We start from the raw sequence: 21,099 nt of genomic DNA on the forward strand, positions 1-21,099 counted from the left end.
TGCTTGTGAGGCCTAAAGAAACACTCCTAAGTGTTTAAATAATACCCATGTGAGTAACAACCCCTGAAAGAAACCCAAAGGAAAAAACCCAATAAAAAAACGTTTGCCATTAAGTAGTGTCAACCAGCATAAATTAGCCCTGTTATGTAAGCTAGCAATTCCATACTTAGCCTCTGAATGCAGCTTACCCTTCCCTCATGGGGATCTTATCAGTCTTTTCTAGCATTATCACAGTCTTGTCTAGAAATAAATGACTGAACATACCTTATTGCAGCCTGATCTGCAAACCGTTCCCCCCAACTGAAGTTTTCTTGTACTCCTCAGTCCTTTGTGGGAACAGCAGTGGATTTTAGTTACAACATGCTAAAATCATCTTCCTCCCTGCAGAAATATTCATCTCTTTTCTGCTAGAGAGTAAATAGTACACACCGGTACCATTTAAAATAACAAACTTTTGGGGGCGGAGTTTAGCCAAGCTCTAAGATGGCAGCATAACTTGGCAGCTCCCTGCAGTAATAAAAGCTATGAGAAAGAAAAGCATGTCTGGAGACTTCAAACAAAGTCTAAAAGCATCCATGGATGATTACTAAAGCAAGCAGATACTTCTGGCAGAGTGCCGTCAAAAATACTGGCAGAGAAGACAACAATCCAGACTGAGAACCGCGGCACACGATCTCCCATTACCGCGCCACAGCACACACGCCATCACGAAACAAGGGAGCGAGGAGACTGCCTGTGACCCAGACCAGAACCCATTACCTGCTCTATGTGGGCCAACTGGTGAGCGGTAGCCGAGACCTCCCGCCACGATACTCAGAGGAGACCGGAAAGCAGAGAATAAAGCAACACACAGCAAGGCCTGGCAAACGGCCATATTCCGGCCGCGCTCACAGCCGCCATTAAGCTCCAGTCGATCGGTGGGTGAAAGTGGAAGCGACGAGGAAGCCACTACCTCCCCTGCAGCTCCATCGGTAACAGTGACCGCAACGCCTGATAGAAGGGGTATGTAAATACTAGGCATTAACCTCCAGGCCGCACATAACGCCCGAGAAAACAGTGCACATGACTTTAAAGAACCAAAAAGGCCCCACATTAATACCGCCACAGGCTTGATCTCAGACTGTTATAATCCTTATTGCCAAGTAAACAGGAGGGCCTTTGAATTGAAAATAAGTCTGCCACCTTTACTGGGGTTTGCGAGAGCTTCCTACATAACAACCCAGGCTGCTAGTGTGTCAACAAAGGCCTCATATTGCCAACCAGAACTGTGCCACTATGACAGCTAAAAAGCCTAACAAATCTGATAAAAACCTAAAATCCACTGCACTGGACAATTACCTAAGATCTACTAAAAATCTGGTTACAGAGGAGATTGATGATGAAACAGAAGAGGGACACCAGACACACACATTAAACATAGTGGAACCTCCAAGGGAAGGTGGGAGCATGACAAAAGCTGATCTCCACACCCTGGTCTCCAAAGAAGACATGGCTGTGGGCCTGGAGAAACTGATGAACAAAATTGATAGTTTGCACTCCTCAGTCACGAACAGCTTAGCAGAGATAAAGCAAGATTTATCTGAGCTGGGAGATAGAGTGGAGGCGGTAGAGACTGAATATGAATCTCTGACTGAAAATATAACATCAAACTCTGAATCTATTACATCCCACCAACAACAGCTTCTAGACCTCCAAGACAAAATGGAGGATCTAGAAAATAGAAACAGAAGGAACAACATCAGGCTAAAAGGGATCCCAGAGACAGTAGAAGCCACAGATCTACCCTCATACCTACTACGCCTTTTCAAAGCTGTCACAGGCGGAGAGGGTGAAACAAACTTTGTGATGGAGAGAGCTCACAGAGCCCTGAAACCAAGACCAAAAGAGGGACTCCCACCCAGAGATGTCATAGTCAGAATGCTGCAGTTCCCTGACAGAGAAAGCATCATGTCGGCGGCCAGGAAACACCAACCTTTCAAGTTTCAAGGACAAATTATTCAATTTTTTCAAGACCTTTGTGCCCGCACCCTACAGAGAAGATATGCCCTTCGCCCCCTGACATCTTTGTTGCGGAAGCAAAATATTTCATACAGGTGGGGATATCCTTTTGCACTACACATCTCCCACAACCAAAAGATGCTCACCATTAAATCAGCACAGGACATTCCAGAAATATGCCAATATTTAAATGTAGAGACTCCAGTACTCCCTGAGGAACCTGTCTCATCATTACACGCTACAGGTAAAGAGCCACGGACCCCGGGAAATAGATCCAGGTGGTCCAGAGTGGCGAAGAAGAAAAAAGTGAAACCATGAACTGGACTGCTAGGTAATATTGTCACAATCTCTGCCTATTGCTTATCCAGGAGTGGGTTTACGAGCCCACCCTAGATAACCGTTCTAATAAATGCTTGTATTACCCATATCTATAATCTGTAAGCTCTAGACATGTTTCCATTAGAATTACTGCAAAACCCGTTGTTATTAATAGACACATGCTTAGTTACTATAATGTTTATAATGTTATTTCTATTCAATTTAGAGTTAAATTTTTGTTTTATCTATTGCTAACCTGTTTTTATGCAACTGTCAGATGCTATAGAAGAGTCATGTCTAACCTGTCTAATGCGAACCTTATAATGACCACTTCCTGCCCAGACCTGGGGCCCCCATGTGTGCCCCCTTCACACTCACGCCTTCTAAGGCCTCCAGGTGTTAGGTCACACACACACCCTAGAAAACTTTAATGGCCCTACCAACAATTAATCTAGTCTCACACAATGTGAGAGGACTAAACTCAGACACTAAAAGACGCACAGCATTTAATCACTACAAACGCCTCAGAGCAAATGTGATCTTTTTACAGGAGACACATTTCACTAAACCACAACTTCCCAAGTATTGGTCTAGTGACTTTCATCAACACTATCATTCTATTGCAGGGGAGAAAAAAAGAGGGGTGTCGCTACTACTCCATTCCTCACTACACTTCGTACACATAGACTCGACTACTGACAGAGAGGGGAGGTATTTGTTGGTGAGAGGCCAGATTCAGGGAGTAGAAGTCCTGTTTTGCAATATATATGCCCCAAACGAGAAGCAGGATGCTTTTTTTTAAGGAAATTACAAGACTACTAACGGGTTGGTCACAAATTAGAATAGTCCTAGCGGGGGATTTCAATATTGACCTTCAAGCACTCAGATATGTTGGGGCCCCACACTCTTCTAAAAAATTAAATCACCTAAGAAAAGTAGCCGACACAGTTTTAAACTTGTTGTCCCCACACACCCTAGTGGACTCTTGGAAATCTTTATATGGGGTCACAACAGACACAACATTCTACTCTACAGCACACAATACTTACTCCAAACTAGACTACATTATGATCAGCCAAATATTAAACCCATTACTCTTGTCAGCTAAAATCCACCCGTGCACCTGGTCAGACCATTCAATAACACAGATATCACTCCAAGGTATATAAAATCCCAATAGGACACAGACCTGGACATTTGACCCATCATGCCTTCAAAACCCACTGACAAAAAAAAAAACTGACCCGAGCAATGGAAGAGTACTGGACTCTTAACCAGAACTCTACATACAATCCAACATCAGTTTGGGCCGCCCATAAAACTGTAATCAGGGGCATGTTAATAAAAGAAAAAGCGCAGATTAAAAAGGCAGCAAATCTAGCTATGGAGAAACTGACTAAGGACATTGGGAACCTAGAGAGGGAACACAAATTAACACTGTCCGGGTCCATCCTGAAACAATTAAACCAAAAACGAAACCAGCTTAACGAGATCCTCAATAACCAGTCAATAAAATATGCCCATAGACTGAAGACACAATACTTTCTTTATGCCAACAAGCCAGACAAATACTTATCCAAAAAGATCAGAGACAACTATGCGGCGGTGTCTATACCCCTCATTTGTAAGGAAGGGGGTAGTGAGACTGGGCATCCCCAGGAGATTGTGGATGCATTTGCCTCATTTTATCAGGAGTTATATAATGGCAAAAAAGTCGACCAATGCAGGTCCACTGAAACCTTACTCAATAACTTTCTCACCAAAGCAAATCTGAAGACAATTACAGAGGCAGATAGAGACTCCCTCAATTCCAAAATTACCACAATAGAAGTAGCACAGGTCATTAAAGAACTTAAACCAGGCAAAGCTCCGGGGCCCGATGGCTTACCGAGCGAATACTATAAGATGTTTGCTGGCCTCTTAGTCCCACATCTTACACAATTAGCAAATCACGTGCTGGAGGGCAAGGAGCTACCTAAAGACTTACTAAAAGCTAAAATAGTAGTCATCCCCAAACAAGGGAAAGACCCTAAATTCTGTGCCAGCTATAGGCCAATATCCCTCATTAACCAAGATGTTAAAATAATCACAAAAATCTTAGCTAATAGGTTAAAACATATTCTTCCCACTATAATACACCCAGATCAGGTTGGCTTCATTAAAGAGAGGGAAGCCCCAGACAACATCAGAAGGATGGTGTCGGTGATGGACTACCTTACTAGTCATGGAGTGCCTTCTCTGCTCCTATCCCTGGATGCAGAGAAGGCATTCGACAGGGTGGATTGGAGATACATGGGGGCAGTACTAAAAAAAATGGGCTTCAGGGGATCCTTCATCTCTGCAATAAACACACTGTACTCCAACCCCACAGCATATGTAAGGGCGATCGGCCACCAATCTAATACTTTCAGCATTCTAAATGGCACCCGACAAGGATGCCCACTGTCGCCCCTGCTTTTTGCAATATGCATAGAGCCGCTAGCAGAATTCATCCGGGGAGAAACAGGGGTTGAGGGTCTTGAGATAGGGGGAAAATCCCATAAATTGACACTATTCGCGGACGATGTCCTCCTTACCCTGACGAAGCCAACCAGCTCCCTACCCATTGTCTATGACATCCTAGATAAATTCTCCAAGATCTCGGGATATAAAATTAATGTGGATAAATGTGAGGCCCTCCCCATAGCAGTCCCTAAGCCCACTATCAAGCTACTAGAAATAAATTTTGATTTTTCCTGGGTACAGGACCATGTGAAGTATTTGGGGGTCAAGCTGACACCAGAATTCGATAAACTTTACCAAGCTAATTACCTTCCTTTATACAAAACTATAAAACACGATATCACGAGATGGCAACAGCATGGCTTTTCATGGTATGGACGATTATCATCGATCAAAATGAATATCTTACCCAGACTCCTCTACCTTTTTAGAACATTGCCAATTGAGGTCCCCAACAAAGATTTAGATACTATCCAATCCAAATTGATCTCTTATCTAAGAGGAGGCAAACATGCTAGAATACCCGAAATCATACTCACGAGACATAGACAGTTAGGAGGAGTGGGCCTCCCTAATTTAAGAGACTATTACCAGGCTGCCAGACTGACCCAGACCACGACACTAGGGAGACGAAACTGTGATATTATATGGCCGGCTTTAGAAGCCACCATGGGGGGACTCAGCTCGCCAGAAGACATATTGTGGAAGAGAGAATCACTGACGACCACAAAAGGTTTCAAACCACGCGCTCTATTGATCTCTTGCCGACAATGGCACAAATCAATACACTCTCACAAGTTGATATCACAATACGCTCTTGAAAAACCACTAAAATATATAATCCCAGGAGACTGCCATATACATATAGACAAATGGGAGAACAAAGGCTTATATAGAGTAGCAGATTTCCTACAACAAGGCTCTATGATCACATTCACACAACTGCAGGAAAGATTAGAACCAAGTTCCTTACAATGGTTTGTGTATTTGCAGATTTCCTCAGCTGTCCATTCTTACACCTATGATAAGAGGGAGGGTCGCTCTACAACATTTGGGAAGCAGTGTAGCGCACATTACAGAACCAAACAAGCTATCTCACATATGTACCACGCGATACAATCAGCCAAAACAAAATACAGACCACCCATCATTAATAGGTGGGAGAGAGACTTGAACGTAGATCTAACCACAGAAGATTGGTACACCCTGACATTTGAGGCAAGTATGGGTTTATTGAGCGCAGACCTCAGAGAAAATAGCCTGAAATCAGTGTTTCGGTGGTACTTAACTCCGGAGAGAGTAGCATACTCGGTAAAGGGGAACTCCAATCTCTGTTATAGAGGGTGTAAGACCAAAGGTACATACATACATATGTGGTGGGAATGTCCCAAGGTTAAAAACATATGGGATCAGACCTCAGACCTCTTGTCTAACCTTCTTGGAGACCGAATAACCATCAGTGCCTCCCAAGCTTTATTAAATACTAGAACCCAGGGATACAATTCCCACATAAACACTTTCCTTAGAATAATCTTCACTACAGTTAGGACCACAATAGCCAAACACTGGAAGACAGGGGTACCGACATGGTCGGAGATAACCAACAAAGTGGCTGGTGTGTACGCTATGCATGAGACAGCTGCCCACCTACAAAACAAGATGGACACTTTTGGGAAAATTTGGTTTTACTGGATAATGGGGGGAGCTGATGGGAATCCCTGCCAATCTATACAACAGGGTGGGGCTGAGAGGGAGCAACAGACATAAAACATAACACAAACAAAGATACGTCTGAGATGACGAGAAACAAAAGGTCGAAAATTAAACATATAGCATTCTGACAGGCTTATTGTTATTAATGTTAAAATTACACATGCTTTTATTTTTGTTATTTTTACATTCCATTGTCTTATTTTTGTATTGTTTTACACAAAAAAAGAGGAAAAGAAATGTGCAACTGGACTACCGAGGACCCAGCTGCGTACTGGATCTCTTACTTTTGTTCAAATCTTTCTATGTTATCACACATTATTAACCCGGTGTGGGTTGGGTCACTGGCGGCCCAGATTTGTTCCATGTATATTTATTCTGTTGTGATGTCTTGCACTCAATAAAAATCATTTCAACTAAAATAACAAACTTTTGCTTGTAGAAAATAAAAACTACGATTCTAACACCACATTCACTTTACCCCTCCGATTGCTTAGAGCCAGCAAAGAGAATGATGGGGGGTGGAGCTAGAGGGGGAGCTATATGGACAGCTCTGCTGTGTGCTCTCTTTGCCACTTCCTGTAGGGAAGGAGAATATCCCACAAGTAAAGGAGAAATTACAGCTAAACTCAAATACCGCAAAAATGTAAAAATAGCCTTGGTCCCAAACGGACAGAAAATGGAAAAGTGCTGTGGTCATTAAGGGGTTAATACATGTTTTACTCACCATATCCTTGAGTATATTTGTCCATTGTAGGAACTCTTCCACGGACTCCAAATTCTTCTGCATGGTCAACAAGGGCTTCCTTCACTGCCTGATATCCACAAATGAAAACCACAGGCCGCGAGCCAAAGTACAATGTATAGACTGGGCCATACTGGTCCTGAAGCTGTAACATAGAGTACAAAGGGATTATGGTAAATAACTAAATATTACTTTTCTTTTATTTAGAAACGATGGAAGACATACCCGGCTTTTGTAAAACTTCACTTTTATTCCCAATCTTTATAACAAATACAGGAGGCTCTCACAAGCGTGCAGAGGAGTAATTAAGACATGGTTTACGCGTTTCTGCCGTGTTTGTTTACTTTTATTTACCCCTAAGAATTTTTAAGTTTATGAGCAGATTTAATATGTTTTCAAGTTTTGGAAAGTATTAATGGAACATTAAATGTAATCTTTTAAATATGTGTCAGCTATTAAATTACTGCATTTCAAAATATCTGCATACAAAATACAAATTTTATAAAGATTTAAAACTGTTGCTTTGTTAGAAAAACTTGTTTTGATTTTCATTCCAGGAATATGGCCCTTTAAAAGTCTCTAAGAGTAGTTTATCATTTGCTGAAAACTGTGCTAAAAAATATAACATAGTAACATTGTAGATGAGGCTGAAAGAAGACAGAAATCCACCAAGTTTAGCATATACTGTGTTAAATGGGTCACCTTTTTAAATTAATCCCATTGAAAAAGGTGACCCATTTAACACAAGCAATTATATCCTGAATTCTGTTTCTAGACAGAAATGTATCATTTTTAAATGTATCTTATACATATTGGCATTTACTACCTACTTAGGTAATGAGTTCCACAATTTGATTGTTCTTACAGTGAAAAAACATTTACTTTGCTGGAGATTAAATTTTGTTACCTCCAGCTTTAAATTTTGACCTCTTGTTACAAACAATTTTCTTGGTATAAACAGAGCTTCTGCTATCTCTGTATATGGTGCTTTAATATGTTTATATAAAGTAAACATGTCACCTCTCAAGCGCCTTTTTTCTTGAGAAAACAGACCCAGTTTGGCTAACTTCCCCTCATAGATTAGATTATCCATTCACCTTATTAGTTTTGTGGCCCTTCTCTGAACTTTTTCTAAGTCTGCAATGTCTTTTTTTGAGATCGGTCCCCAGAATTGCACTCCCTACTCAAGGTGAGGTCCTACTAGGGATTTATATAGTGACAGAATTATGCTTTCCTCGATTGCATTAATGTCTCTTTTAAGACATACTAGTATCTTATTAGCATTTTTTTGCCATTTATGTACTTAAAAAAAGCTTTTAGGGTTTGACTTGCAATTAATCTTTCATTTTCAATTTTGGCTAATTTGATTGCTTTTCTTTAAGGGGTCAAGTCCTACCAAAAAAAGTGTGGGAACTCACTAAGATTTCCACCCCCTCACAATTATTGTTTATACATTCATACATACACACACTGTATGTATATGTATATGATCTATACACCTTGGTTAATGAAAGCAAATCTAAACTAAACCAATGAAGTTTTGAAGGGTTGCCTTTTGGCCTGAGACTCCTCTGTCACAAAGTCTCACCCACTTAAAGTGCAATAGTCCTATTTCTGCTGAGGGGAGCTACATTACCCCAGAGCAAGCCACACAGAAATGTAAGCACCCTGTGTTCAACATAGTGCAATGTGATCACACAGCAGGACCGCTGACAGGATTGCATACAGTGTATTGTAGGACATCTTACTGACCATTACTAGAGGATCTCACTATCTCTCTAACTAGACTGTTCCAGCTCCTCCCACCAACAGCAGTGTTTACTGAAGCATTTCTGTTCTCTGTCCAGGAGGAACTTAGTTCCACCTGCAAAAATAATGCAAGAACTCCGTTCTAATGCTTTGCCGCTCGACTTGACCCCTGGCTTTTTTGCCTGATTTGTTACATTTTATTTGTACTATACTTTTGTATTTTTAATAGAGAATACTTTTTCCCAATTTATGTTATTTAACGATTTCCTTAAATCATTGAATTTTGCTTTCTTAAAATTAAAAGTCTTAGTTGATCCCTCAAGGCACTGAAAGTGATTTCAAATGTGACTTCAAATTTGCTGTAGCGAATCATGTCCGCCCCACATCGCTATATGCTGACAGCATACGCTGTTGGCATTTAACATTGATTTAGCAGAAAGACCAAGCAGGACTACAAGGCACTTGTATTAAATCAAGTTTTGAGCTTTATTTGTTCTGATGTTAAAATCCACAGAGACGAGCCTGACAGCTCCTAAGACAAAGTGTCTTACGCGTTTCGGCTTAGGGAATAGCCTTACTCATAGACATATCTGTGACCCGGAGCTACTGGCTTAAATAGCAAGTGCTCAGGGTCACAGATTAAAAGCAGCTGTCAGTATTTAAATGATAAGTATCACAGTAATGGACATCGATAGATTCAGTTTTTTTGACACCTCTGTTAGACAAAATGATTTAGTTAGTTACACCAAATCAATTATTACCAAAATACACAGAGTAAACTGATGCATGTAATTTCAAAAAGAAAACATAAACTGAATCTGTTACCACATTGAGTTACACCTAATAGATGGCATTTAACATTGCACAAACATTTCTTGTGCAATGTCGCCCCCTGCACATTCACGGCCAATCAGCCACTAGCAGGGGGTGACAGTCATCCTGATCGTTTTGTATTGCGATGATTGCAGTCCGCCATAAGTTAAGGAGCAGCAGTCTTATGACTTAACTTAAATTTCAGGCAATCCTGGAACTTCGGGCGTAGAAAGCAGCATCCGCTGCTTGTCAAATCTACCCCTATATCTATATTGTTTGATAACACTAAATCCAATTTAGCTTTATTCCTAGTTTGCTCCTCTAATAATTGTGACAAGAAGTTATCCCTGAGAGCATTTAAGAATCTATCCCCCTTAGCTGAATTACTAGTTTCATTGGCCCAGTTTATATCAGGGTAGTTAATAATAAAGCCCTGTTATTATTAGCAGCCTTTCCCATTTGCATTAGTAGTTGAAGTCCATTTCTTTAATAATGGGGGGCTTGTAGTATGTCCCTAGAAATATTTTTTAGAATTTATTTTCCCTACTACTTATTTCAACCCAAAGGGTCACTACATTGTCACCTGTATCATCATAAATATCTTCCCTTTATTGTAGGTTTAAGGTTAGGTTTAATATAAATGCAAATATACATGCAAATTCCTCCACCCCTTTTATTACTCCTGTCCCTCCTAAATAAAGTATAACTCCTCTATGTTAACTTCCCAGTCATGTGAATCAACCCACCCAGTTTCAGTTATAATGACAATATTATAGTCCTCTTCTGCAACTAAGAGCTACAGCTCTCTCATTTTAACTGTCATGCTTCTTGCATTTGTGTAAGTCCTTGCTAAGTGCTCAGTAATACACACGGTCCCACTTTTACCTGTATTCCGCGCTGAGTTATTTGTAACTTTGCAGCACTGCACAGTGTCTCCTCCACAACGCTCTCCACGGGAGCTATGATGCGTAACTCAGTTCGGGTCCGGTCTGGTGCTCAGGATACACGGGGAACTTAACCTAATCCACAGAAAACACTGAACCAAAATTAGCCAAATCCTCACACTCAGTCAATAGGATAGGTCTGGGTGGTAAAACAAGACGCCACTTCTTGCTTTGAAATTAAAAGCTTCTTTATTGCCAAAACACATAAAAGGAAAATCTTGCCGTCAAGAGATACAGGACAAACGCGTTTCGTAAGCTATTCACTTTTTCAATGACCCTACATTGAAAAAGTGAATACCTAACAAGACTGATTGGAACAGCCAATAGAATGTGATCTCAATCCTATTGGCTGATTGGATCAGCCAATAGGATTAAAACTCAATCCTATTGGCTGATTTCATCAGCCAATAGGATTTTTTTACCCTTTAATTCCGATTGGCTGATAGAATTCTATCAGCCAATTGGAATTCAAGGGACGCCATCTTGGATGACGTCCTTAAAGGGAACCTTTAGTGTACAGCTTAGGGTTTATTTTGCAGGTAAGTATTTAGTCTTAAATAGGTATTATTTAGGTAATAATAATAATTTTTATTTCTATTTATTTTAATTATATTAAAGTTAGGGGTGTTAGGGTTAGACTTAGCGTTAGGTTTAGGCATTAATATATTTATTTAGTGTTAGTGATGTGGGAGGCCAGAGATATAGGGGTTAATAGCTTTAGTATAGTGGCAGCGGTGACATCGGGGGTGGCAGATTAGGGGTTAATAAATTTATGCAGGTGGTGGCGACATTGGGGCAGCATATTAGGGGTTAATAAATGTAATGTAGGTGTCGGCGATGTCGGGGGCGGCAGATTAGGGGTGTTTAGACTCGGGGTTTATGTTAGGGTGTTAGGTGTAAACATACATTTTCTTTCCCTATAGACATCAATGAGGCTGCGTTACAGAGCTTTACGCTCCGTCATTGCAGGTGTTTTTTTAGCCGGCTCTCCCCATTAATGTCTATGGGGAAATCGTGCACGAGCATGTCAAAGCAGCTCAAAGCAGCGCTGGTGTTTGTGTGCAGTATGGAGCTCAACGCAACCATATAGCCGGGTTTTTGCTATCCTGTAATAGCAGCTCTATTAAAGGTGAGCGGTAGAAATAACTTGCAAGTTATTACTGAGCCACTCATAATGCAAAACTAGCTGTGAATCTTTAACCCAATAAACTTATCACTGTCATTAGGTCACTTTGCTTCTATATGGGACTGACCCTTTAACCCATTAAGTGTAAGATTACAAGTGGTGGTCTAACAATTACACACAAGAAAAAAGGGGTTTATCGCGGTTGTTTGCGGGCGTTGGGTGTAGCGTTCATAGTAAAAGTTAATAGCGCATCCTCAGAGTTCTGGTTAACTGTTTTGCAAAACAAAAAACATCAAAAATACACTACAATGTACAATTACAACTGGCTCACTCCATCAGACACAGTTTCCCCTGCAGTGCTGTCACATGGGGGTCTACACTTCAGTCACGCCATGAGGCCTGGAAACAGGCAAGAAGTTGGTGTAGATATTTTACTTTCCTCTCATTGCACCTTTCAACAAATAAAACCCATTTCCTCCCTCACATATTATTAATTAGAAACCCACATGATTTGCTTATTCTCTTCTGTCTCTCTATGTGTTGCTATTATATATCACCCTGATGGCTCCTCAACTCAATTTCTTGATCATTTTGCATCCTGGCTACCTTATTTCCTCTCCTCAGACATCCCTACCCTTATCCTTCAGGATTTCAACCTCCCTGTTGATAATCCCGCTGCCCCTGCTGCAAAAAAACTTCTCCAGCTCACTTCCTCTTATGGTCTGTCACTGTAGTCTGACTCCCCCATTGACAAAGATGGATACTCCCTCAATCTGATTTTCAGCTATCGATGCACTCTCTCAAACTTCACAAATTCACTGTTTCCTCTTTCTGACCACCATAACAGCAATTCATTCTGTCCCTCCTTCTAGCCCTCACACCAAATTCCACAGGAGCATTAAGTCAGTTGATCGGCAACATCTTTCAAACTCTCTCAAACCTCTGCTTTCTTCCATCATCCCTTTCTTTTCCTGCCCTGACCAATCTATCTGTATTCCAGTCTCACAAGAGTCCTCGACAATTTGGAACCTCCTACCATAGCCAAAAAGTCACGTGCTCATCCTCAGCCCTCGCATACTCCTATGACACGCTACCTACATAAATGTTCCTGCACTGCTGAGCGACTTGAGAAAACTGACTTCCTTCATTATAAGTTTATCTTAAACTCCTACTATTCTGCCCTTAACTTCTCCAAGCAGGACTACTTGTCTACCATTATCTCTACTCTTTCTTCAAACCCACAACGTCTGTTCTTTACTTTTAACACTCTTCTCCACCCACCCCACCTCCTATTTCCACTTCTCTTTCAGCTCAAGATTTTGCCAACCACTTCACCTAAAAATAGACTCCATCAGAAGCGAAATCATCTCCCTACCAGTGTCTACCCCCCCCAACCAATAACCCATGTCCAAAACCTGCAAAGCCATAGACTCAGCTCTTTTGTTCCCACTACTGAGGAAGAAGTTTCTGCCCTTATATCCTTCTCTCGCCTCACTACCTGCCCCCTTGATCCCATCCCCTCACAATTACTGCCCTCCTTCTCTCCTACTCTTACTCCTATCCTCACACATATTTTTAATCTCTCCCTCAGCACTGATCAATTTCTCTTATCTCTTAAACATGCACTCATTACACCTATCATCAAAAAATCTTCTCTTGATCCATCATCCCCATCCAACTACCACCCTATTTCCCTACTCCCCCTCACCTCAACCCAACCTCTGGAAAGGCTCGTATATACACGTTTATCACATTCCCTCATATTAAACTCCCTCATTGATCCATTGCAATCTGGATTTCACAAACAACACTCCACAAAACCTGCAATCATTAAGTTTACTAATGACCTAATTACAGCAAAATCTAAAGGCCACTTTTCTTTGTTAATCCTTCTTGATCTGTCTGCAGCCTTTGACAAAGTCAACCACACTCTCTTGCTCAAAACCCTTCAATCCTTCGGCAACTGTGACACAGCTCTCTCGTTGCTCTTCTCCTACCTGTTTAACCGGACCTTTAGTGTTACCTTCTCTGGCACATCCTCTAACCACTTTCTGTTGAGAAACCGCAAGGCTCTGTCCTTGGTCCCCTTCTCTTCTCAATTTATACATCATCCTTAGGTTACAGTCCCATGGGTTTCAATATTTGTATGCTGATGATTGTCAGGGCTTTTTCCTGCTTTGTTTGCCATGTGCTGCTGGCAGCCATTTTACTCACCTCTCTTGCTGGCTTTGGTGCATTCTGGGCGATGCTGCTCATTTCCTGCATTTCCTTTTATGGCCAGACTGGTGTACATCATCCATATGAGACAGGATGCAGTCTCAGAATTGTGATGTCATCACTTATTATTTAAAAGGCCTTTGTTCCGTATGATTTGCCCTTGCGTTGTCTCAGACCTGTTTGTGAGAGCTCCTGTGTATTACCTGGCTGTCTGATGTCCTTTCTGGTTCCTGATCCCTGGCTTGTTTCTGACTCTGCTGTTCTCCTTGTTCCTGATTCCGGCTCATCTGACTACTCACTTTGGCTCCTGACTCGGCTCGTCTGACTACCAGCTCTGGTTTTGATTCCTGGCTTGTTATTTGACTTGTGGACTTTTTATTATTTTTTGCTATTAATAAAGGTGTGATTATTTTTGCACTTCTCGTCTCAGTCTGATTCCTGGCACCCTGACAATAATACCCAAATCTACATCACTGCACCAGACCTATCCCCTTCCTTACTAACTCATGTCACTAACTGTGTTTCTAATATTTCATCCTGGATGTCCTCTCACTACCTTAGGCTAAATCTCTCAAAACTGAACTCCTTATTTCCCCCCTTCTTCCAAAATCCCTACCCCCAACTTTCTCTAAGTGTTAATAACATAATTACCCCAACCCGCATGCCCGATGTCTTGGGGTCACACTTGACTCAGATCTCTCTTTCAATCCCTACCTCCAGTCTTTGACCAATTCTTGCCTCCTCCACCTTAAAAACATCTCCAAAATTTGCCACTTCTTCACACACACAAGACACAACTAAGCCTTTAATGCACTCTCTAATCATTTCCTGCCTTGACTGTTGCAATTCCATCCTCTCCGGCCTCCCAAGCTGCTGTCTATTCCCTTTACGATCCATAATAAATGCTTCTGCCAGGATGATCTTCCTTACACATCGCTGCTCATCTGCTGCACCTCTCTACCAGTCCCTTCACTGGCTTCCTTTAACCTCCAGAATAAAACATAAATTCTGGTCTCTAACTTTTAAAGCTCTCAATAACACTGCTCCACCCTATATCTCCAAAATACTCAACATCCCGTTCCCTTTGCTCTGCACATGACCACCTTCTCTCCTCCTCTCTTGTTACCTCCTCACATTCCCGTCTACAAGACTTCTCCAGACTGGCCCCTATTTTGTGGAACTCTCTGCCTCGCTCTACATGAATCTCCCCTAGTTTTCAAACTTCCAAGCACTGCCTAAAGACTCTGCTGTTTAGGGATGCATATAATATACACTAACATTTTTCTATCTTAGTTCCTTTCATTCTTTGGTTAACCCCTGAGCCTAGCTGCTTTGTAGATCACTTTCATGAGACCTGATTTACAGTGAAACTCTTGGCAGGGCCCTCTGTCCCTTTTGTCTCTCATAACTGTCACCTTGCATAATAGACCCATGTCTTTAGCGCTGCAGAACCTGTTGGCGTTCTACAAATCACTGATAATATAAATATTAATCCGGCCCTAAATATTTAATAGTCATTAGCTCACTTTGCTCCTAAATGGGACGGATGTTTGAACCCAGTAAATCTGTCACTTTCATTAGGCTGCTTTTTTACTGCCTAGGATTTACTTTTTAGCCAACTAAACATGTCAAATGACATTAGGGGGTATATTTATTATAGTGGGAGTGGACATGATACAATGTAGTGTGTCTTGTCTGATGCACATCGATAAATGCTGACTGCATACGCTGTCGGCATTTATCATTGCACCAGCAGTTCTTGTGAACTACTGGTGCAATATCGCCCCCTGCAGATTTATCGGGTCGATTTCTGTCCACGGCCTCAGAGCAGGCAAGTTATGGAGCAGCGGTCTTTAGACTTCTGTTTCCGGCCAGCCTGAAGGCTCACCGGAAACAAGGGGCATCAAGCTCCATACGGAACTTGATAAATCAGCCCCATAGTCACTTCCTTCCTACACTTAAGAAAACCTTTAACCACTGGTTGCTAGAGAGGTCTGCAGCCTATTGTTATATAATGCATTGCTGTTTGCTTATCCACCATTTAAGTGAGTAGCATATTAAACATGTCACTGGCATTAGTTATATTTATCCCTGCAATATCTGTATTATTAAGTTACTTTGGTCTTAAAGGGTACTGTTCCTTTAATCCATTAAACAAGTCATTGTCATTAGGACTCAGTCCTACAGGGGACTGACTTTGTAACCCATAAAATATTTCACTGCTACTAGAAGATGTTTTCCTACACCACAGAGAGTTTAACAACATCTGACTCTTCAAAAAGAGTCACTATTATTATGTCACTTTACCCATATATGGGATATAAACATATCAATGTCATTAGGCTATTTGGGTGTAACGCAATAATCCTATAACTGTCATTTAGTCACATTAATCGAACAATCCTCTGACCCTTTAAAAGGACAGTCAACACTAAAATTCTTATTGTTTAAAAAGATAGCCACCTTTACTACCCATTCCCCAGCTTTGTACAACCAACATTGTTATATTAATATAGTTTATAACCTTTACACCTCTAAATGTCACCTCCCCATCCCGTCCTCTTCGATCAACCTCTGACCTACGTCTCTACCCTCCTGTTATCTCTACATCCCACTCCCGCCTCCAAGACTTCGCACGTGCTGCTCCTGTCCTCTGGAACTCTCTACCCCGCTCCATCAGACTGTCTCCAACCTTGTATAGCTTCAGACGATCCTTGAAAACCCACCTATTCAGAGAGGCTTACCATCTATCCTCCATCCCGCATCCGAACCAAGCTAATACATGTACATGAACTGCCTGACTCACTGCTGCAAATACAACCGATGTAACAAGCTACCCCAACCTTATGTCTCTGCACCCTAAATCTGTAGACTGTGAGCTCTCCGGAGCAGGGTCCTCTTCCTCCTGTGCTAGATTTGTTTAGTCTTGTTATGTTTTGTATTGTATCACAAATCTTTGTCATTGTATACCCCTATCATTGTACCCAGCGCTATGGAATTTGGCAGCGCTATACAAATAAATGATAATAATAATAATAATAATAATAATAAATGTCTGCCTGTATCTAAGCCACTACAGACATCCCTTATCACATGCTTTTTAGTTTGCTTTTAACAACAGGAGACTGCTAGTTCATGTGGGCCATTTAGATCACATTATGCTCACGCCTGTGGGTTGTGACAGACACAGCAGTAATTGGATAATATGTAAGTCAATAGAAAATAAATAAAAAGTCATGTGATCAGGGGGCTGTCAACCTGGGTTGTTCTTGCTGATTGGTGAATAAATTCATCCATCAATAAAAAAAGTGCTGTCCAGAGTCTGAACCAAAAAAAAAAGTGTAGATGCCTTCTTTTTCAAATGAAGATAGCAAGTGAACGAAGACAAATTGATAATAGGAGTAAATTAGAAAGATGCTTAAAATTGCTGCTCTATCTGAATCATAAAAGAACATTTTTGGGTTTAGTGTCCCTTTAAGAAAACCGTTAACCACTGGTTGCTAGAGAGGTCTGCAGCCTATCCTATACTATAAAAGGCCAAGTGTGTTTGTCCGAAGCTGTCATGCGCAGTAGAGACAGCACGAGGACAAACACACCTGGCCTAAGTCCCTAACTGTTCTGCCGACTGCGCCGAGCAGAAGTGGGCGTGACCAAGCGTGAAGGGGGAGGAGCCTAACGTGAAGGCCCATGAAGGGGGCGGAGCCTCGCGTGAAGGCCCGTGAAGGGCCGTGGAGAGAGCTCAAACAGCTCAAGAGAGGGTGGAGACATGTGGAGAGATGTGGGGAGAGGGGGGGAGATGTGGAGTGAGGGGGAAGATGTGGAGAGAAGGGAGAGATGTGCGGAGATGTGCGGAGATGTGGAGAGATGTGGGGAGAGGGGGGAGATGTGGAGAGAGGGGGGAGGTGTGGAGAGAGGGGAGAGATGTGGGGAGATGTGGAGAAAGGGGGGAGATGTGGAGAGAGGGGGAGATGTGGAGAGAGGGGAGAGATGTGGAGAGAGGGGAGAGATGTGGAGAGATGTGGGGAGATGTGGAGAGATGTGGGGAGAGGGGGGAGATGTGGAGTGAGGGGGGAGATGTGGAGAGAGGGGGGAGATGTGGAGAGAGGGGGGAGATGTGGAGAGAGGGGGGAGATGTGGAGAGAGGGGGGAGAGAGAGACAGAGAGGAGAGAGAGAAAGGAGAGAGAGAATGAGAGAGAGAGGGGGAGAGAGAGAGAGGGGGGGGGAGAGAGAGAGAGAGAGAGGGGGGGAGAGAGAGGGGGGGGAGAGGGAGAGAGAGGGAGAGGGAGAGAGATAGAGAGAGAGAGAAAGAGGGGAGATGTGGACAGAAAAAGAGAGAGGGGGGAGATAGAGAGAGAGGGGAGTGAGAGAGACAGAGGGGAGAGAGAGAGAGAGAGAGAGGGGGGGAGTGAGAGAGACAGAGGGGAGAGAGAGAGACAGAGGGGGGAGAGAGAGGAGGAGAGAGAGAGAGGGGGGAGAGAGAGAGAGGGGGAGAGAGAGAGAGGGGGGAGAGAGAGAGGGGGGGAGAGATAGAGGGGCAAGAGAGAGAGAGGAGAGACAGAGGGGGGGAGAGAGAGGAGAGAGAGGGGGAGAAAGAGGAGAGAGAGAGAGAGAGGGGAGAGAGAGAGGGGAGAGAGAGAGAGGGGGGAGGGGGGAGAGAGAGAGAGAGATAGAGGGGAGAGAGAGAGAAAAGAGAGACAGGGAGAGAGAGAGGGGAGAGAGAGAGAGGTGAGAGAGAGAGAGGGGAGAGAGAGAGAGGGGGGAGAGAGATAGAGGGGAGAGAGAGAGAGGAGATAGACAGAGAGAGGGAAGAGAGAGGCGAGAGAGGGGGGGAGAGAGAGAGATAGAGGGGAGAGAGAGAGAGGAGAGAGACAGAGAGAGGGTAGAGAGAAAGAGAGAGGCGAGAGAGAGAGGAGGCGAGAGAGAGAGAGGGGGGAGAGAGAGAGATAGAGGGGAGAGAGAGAGAGAGAGAGAGAGAGGGGTGAGATAGAGAGAGAGAGGGGTGAGATAGAGAGAGGGGAGAGAGAGAGAGAGGGGCGAGAGAGAGAGAGGGGAGCGAGTGAGAGATAGGGGGAGAGAGTGCAAAAGAGAGGGGGGAGAGAGAGAAAGCAAAAGAGAGTGGGAGGGAGAGAACGCCAGGGGTGGGACCACTGTACTGCAAAAAATGGCCCGTGTGAACGGGCTTTAGGACTAGTTGTTATATAATGCATTGCTGTTTGCTTATCCACCATTTAAGTGAGTAGCATATTAAACATGTCACTGGCATTAGTTCTATTTATCCCTGCAATATCTGTATCATTAGGTTACTTTGGTTTCATAGGGACTGTCCCTTTAATCTATTAAACAAGTCATTGAGGCCGAATTATCAAGTGTCTGTCGGACCTGATCCAACAGTGCGGATCAGGTCCGACAGACATCGCTGAATGTGGAGAGCAATACGCAATCGGCCGCCAGCAGGGAGGTGTCAATCAACCCAATCGGGTTGAATTGTGGCGATTCCTGTCCACCTCACCAGAGCAGGCGGACAGGTTTATGGAGCAGCGGTCTTAAGACCGCAACTCCAAAACTTTTGTTTCTGGCGAGTCTGAAGACTCGCCAGAAACACGGGCCCTCAAGCCCCGTACGGAGCTTGATAAGAGGGCCTCATTGTCATTAAGACTCAGTCCTACAGGGGGACTGACTCTGTAACCCATAAAATATTTCACTGCTACTAGAAGATGTTTTCCTACACCACAGAGAGTTTAACAACATCTGACTCTTCAAAAAAAGTCACTATTATTATGTCACTTTACCCATATATGGGATATAAACATATCAATGTCATTAGGCTATTTGGGTGTAACGCAATAATCCTATAACTATCATTTAGTCACATTAATCGAACAATCCTCTGACCCTTTAAAAGGACAGTCAACACTAAAATTGTTATTGTTTAAAAAGATAGCCACCTTTATTACCCATTCCCTCTACATTTCTGCCTGTTTTTAAGCCACTACAGACAGCCTCTTATCACATGCTTTTTTAGCAGGAGACTGCTAGTTCATGTGGGCCATACAGATAGCATTATGTTCACGCCCGTGGGTTATTACAGACACTAAAGTAATTGGATAATATGCAAGTCAATAGGTAATAAATAAAAAGCCATGTGATCAGGGGGCTGTCAAAAGATGCTTAGCTACAAGGTAATCATAGAGGTAAAAAGTATATTAATATAACTGTGTTGGTTGTGCAAAACTGGGGAATGGGTAATAATAGGGATTATCTATCTTTTTAAACAATAACAAAATATGAGTTAACTGTCCCTTTAATTTATTAAACATGTTACTGTCATTAGGTCACTATCCTCCATAATAGATCTGAGCCTTTAACCTATTAAAAGTCTCATAATCAAACCAACCTTTATAAGTGATCCGGCCAATTCACCTAACTTTATCTGTAGTAAATTTCCAATCAGCGGTAGAGGCGTTGGACCTGGAGGAAGGTTACGTTTCTTGTACATTTTGTTCCATGTCAAATAGATAAAAATGCTGGTTATGAGCAGAAGTAGCAACATTCCAAATCCTGTTATATCCATGAGAGACATGAAAGAGAGGTTTTTACTTCTATCTTAATCTGGAGTTATTGTGAACGGTTAATTATCTCTTCAGTGAATTATACTGGGTGGTGTTAGATAACTCCACCCATAATTTATTCCTACCTATAAGCAATGTTGTTTCCTAATACATTTGTTGGATAAGTATATTTATTTGGCTGCCTGTTTTACTCTTGGCAATAAAATAACCATTTATTTGGACCATTTACATATCCAGCCATAATGTTTGAATAAACAAAATATTCATATTTCATAGCAAAACCCACCACACCCTCGCCAAAGTTTTGTTCTAACTTCTTTGTTCTAACTTTCTTGGCAAGTGCTGAAGTATAATTGCATAACATTCAACTTGTACTGCCCATAACCCTTTGAAAGATATTGCAAATG

At 42.4% G+C, this 21,099-nt stretch overlaps 1 protein-coding gene across 1 annotated transcript in view; it reads right to left on the reverse strand.

The window, feature by feature from the left end:
* LOC128666874 (cytochrome P450 2G1) overlaps positions 1-20,719 on the reverse strand; it is an 85,083-nt gene extending 64,364 nt beyond the window's left edge. Inside the window, exons 1-2 of the mRNA XM_053721677.1 lie at positions 20,518-20,719; positions 7,256-7,418 (exon numbers count right to left, since the gene is read on the reverse strand). Coding sequence (XP_053577652.1) covers positions 7,256-7,418; positions 20,518-20,703 — 349 coding nt within the window. The 5' untranslated portion in view covers positions 20,704-20,719. The remainder of the gene's footprint in view (positions 1-7,255; positions 7,419-20,517) is intronic.
* Positions 20,720-21,099: the final 380 nt, after the last annotated feature.

This window comes from Bombina bombina, chromosome 7 (assembly GCF_027579735.1).
Source record: "Bombina bombina isolate aBomBom1 chromosome 7, aBomBom1.pri, whole genome shotgun sequence".
Taxonomy (NCBI): Eukaryota; Metazoa; Chordata; class Amphibia; order Anura; family Bombinatoridae; genus Bombina; species Bombina bombina.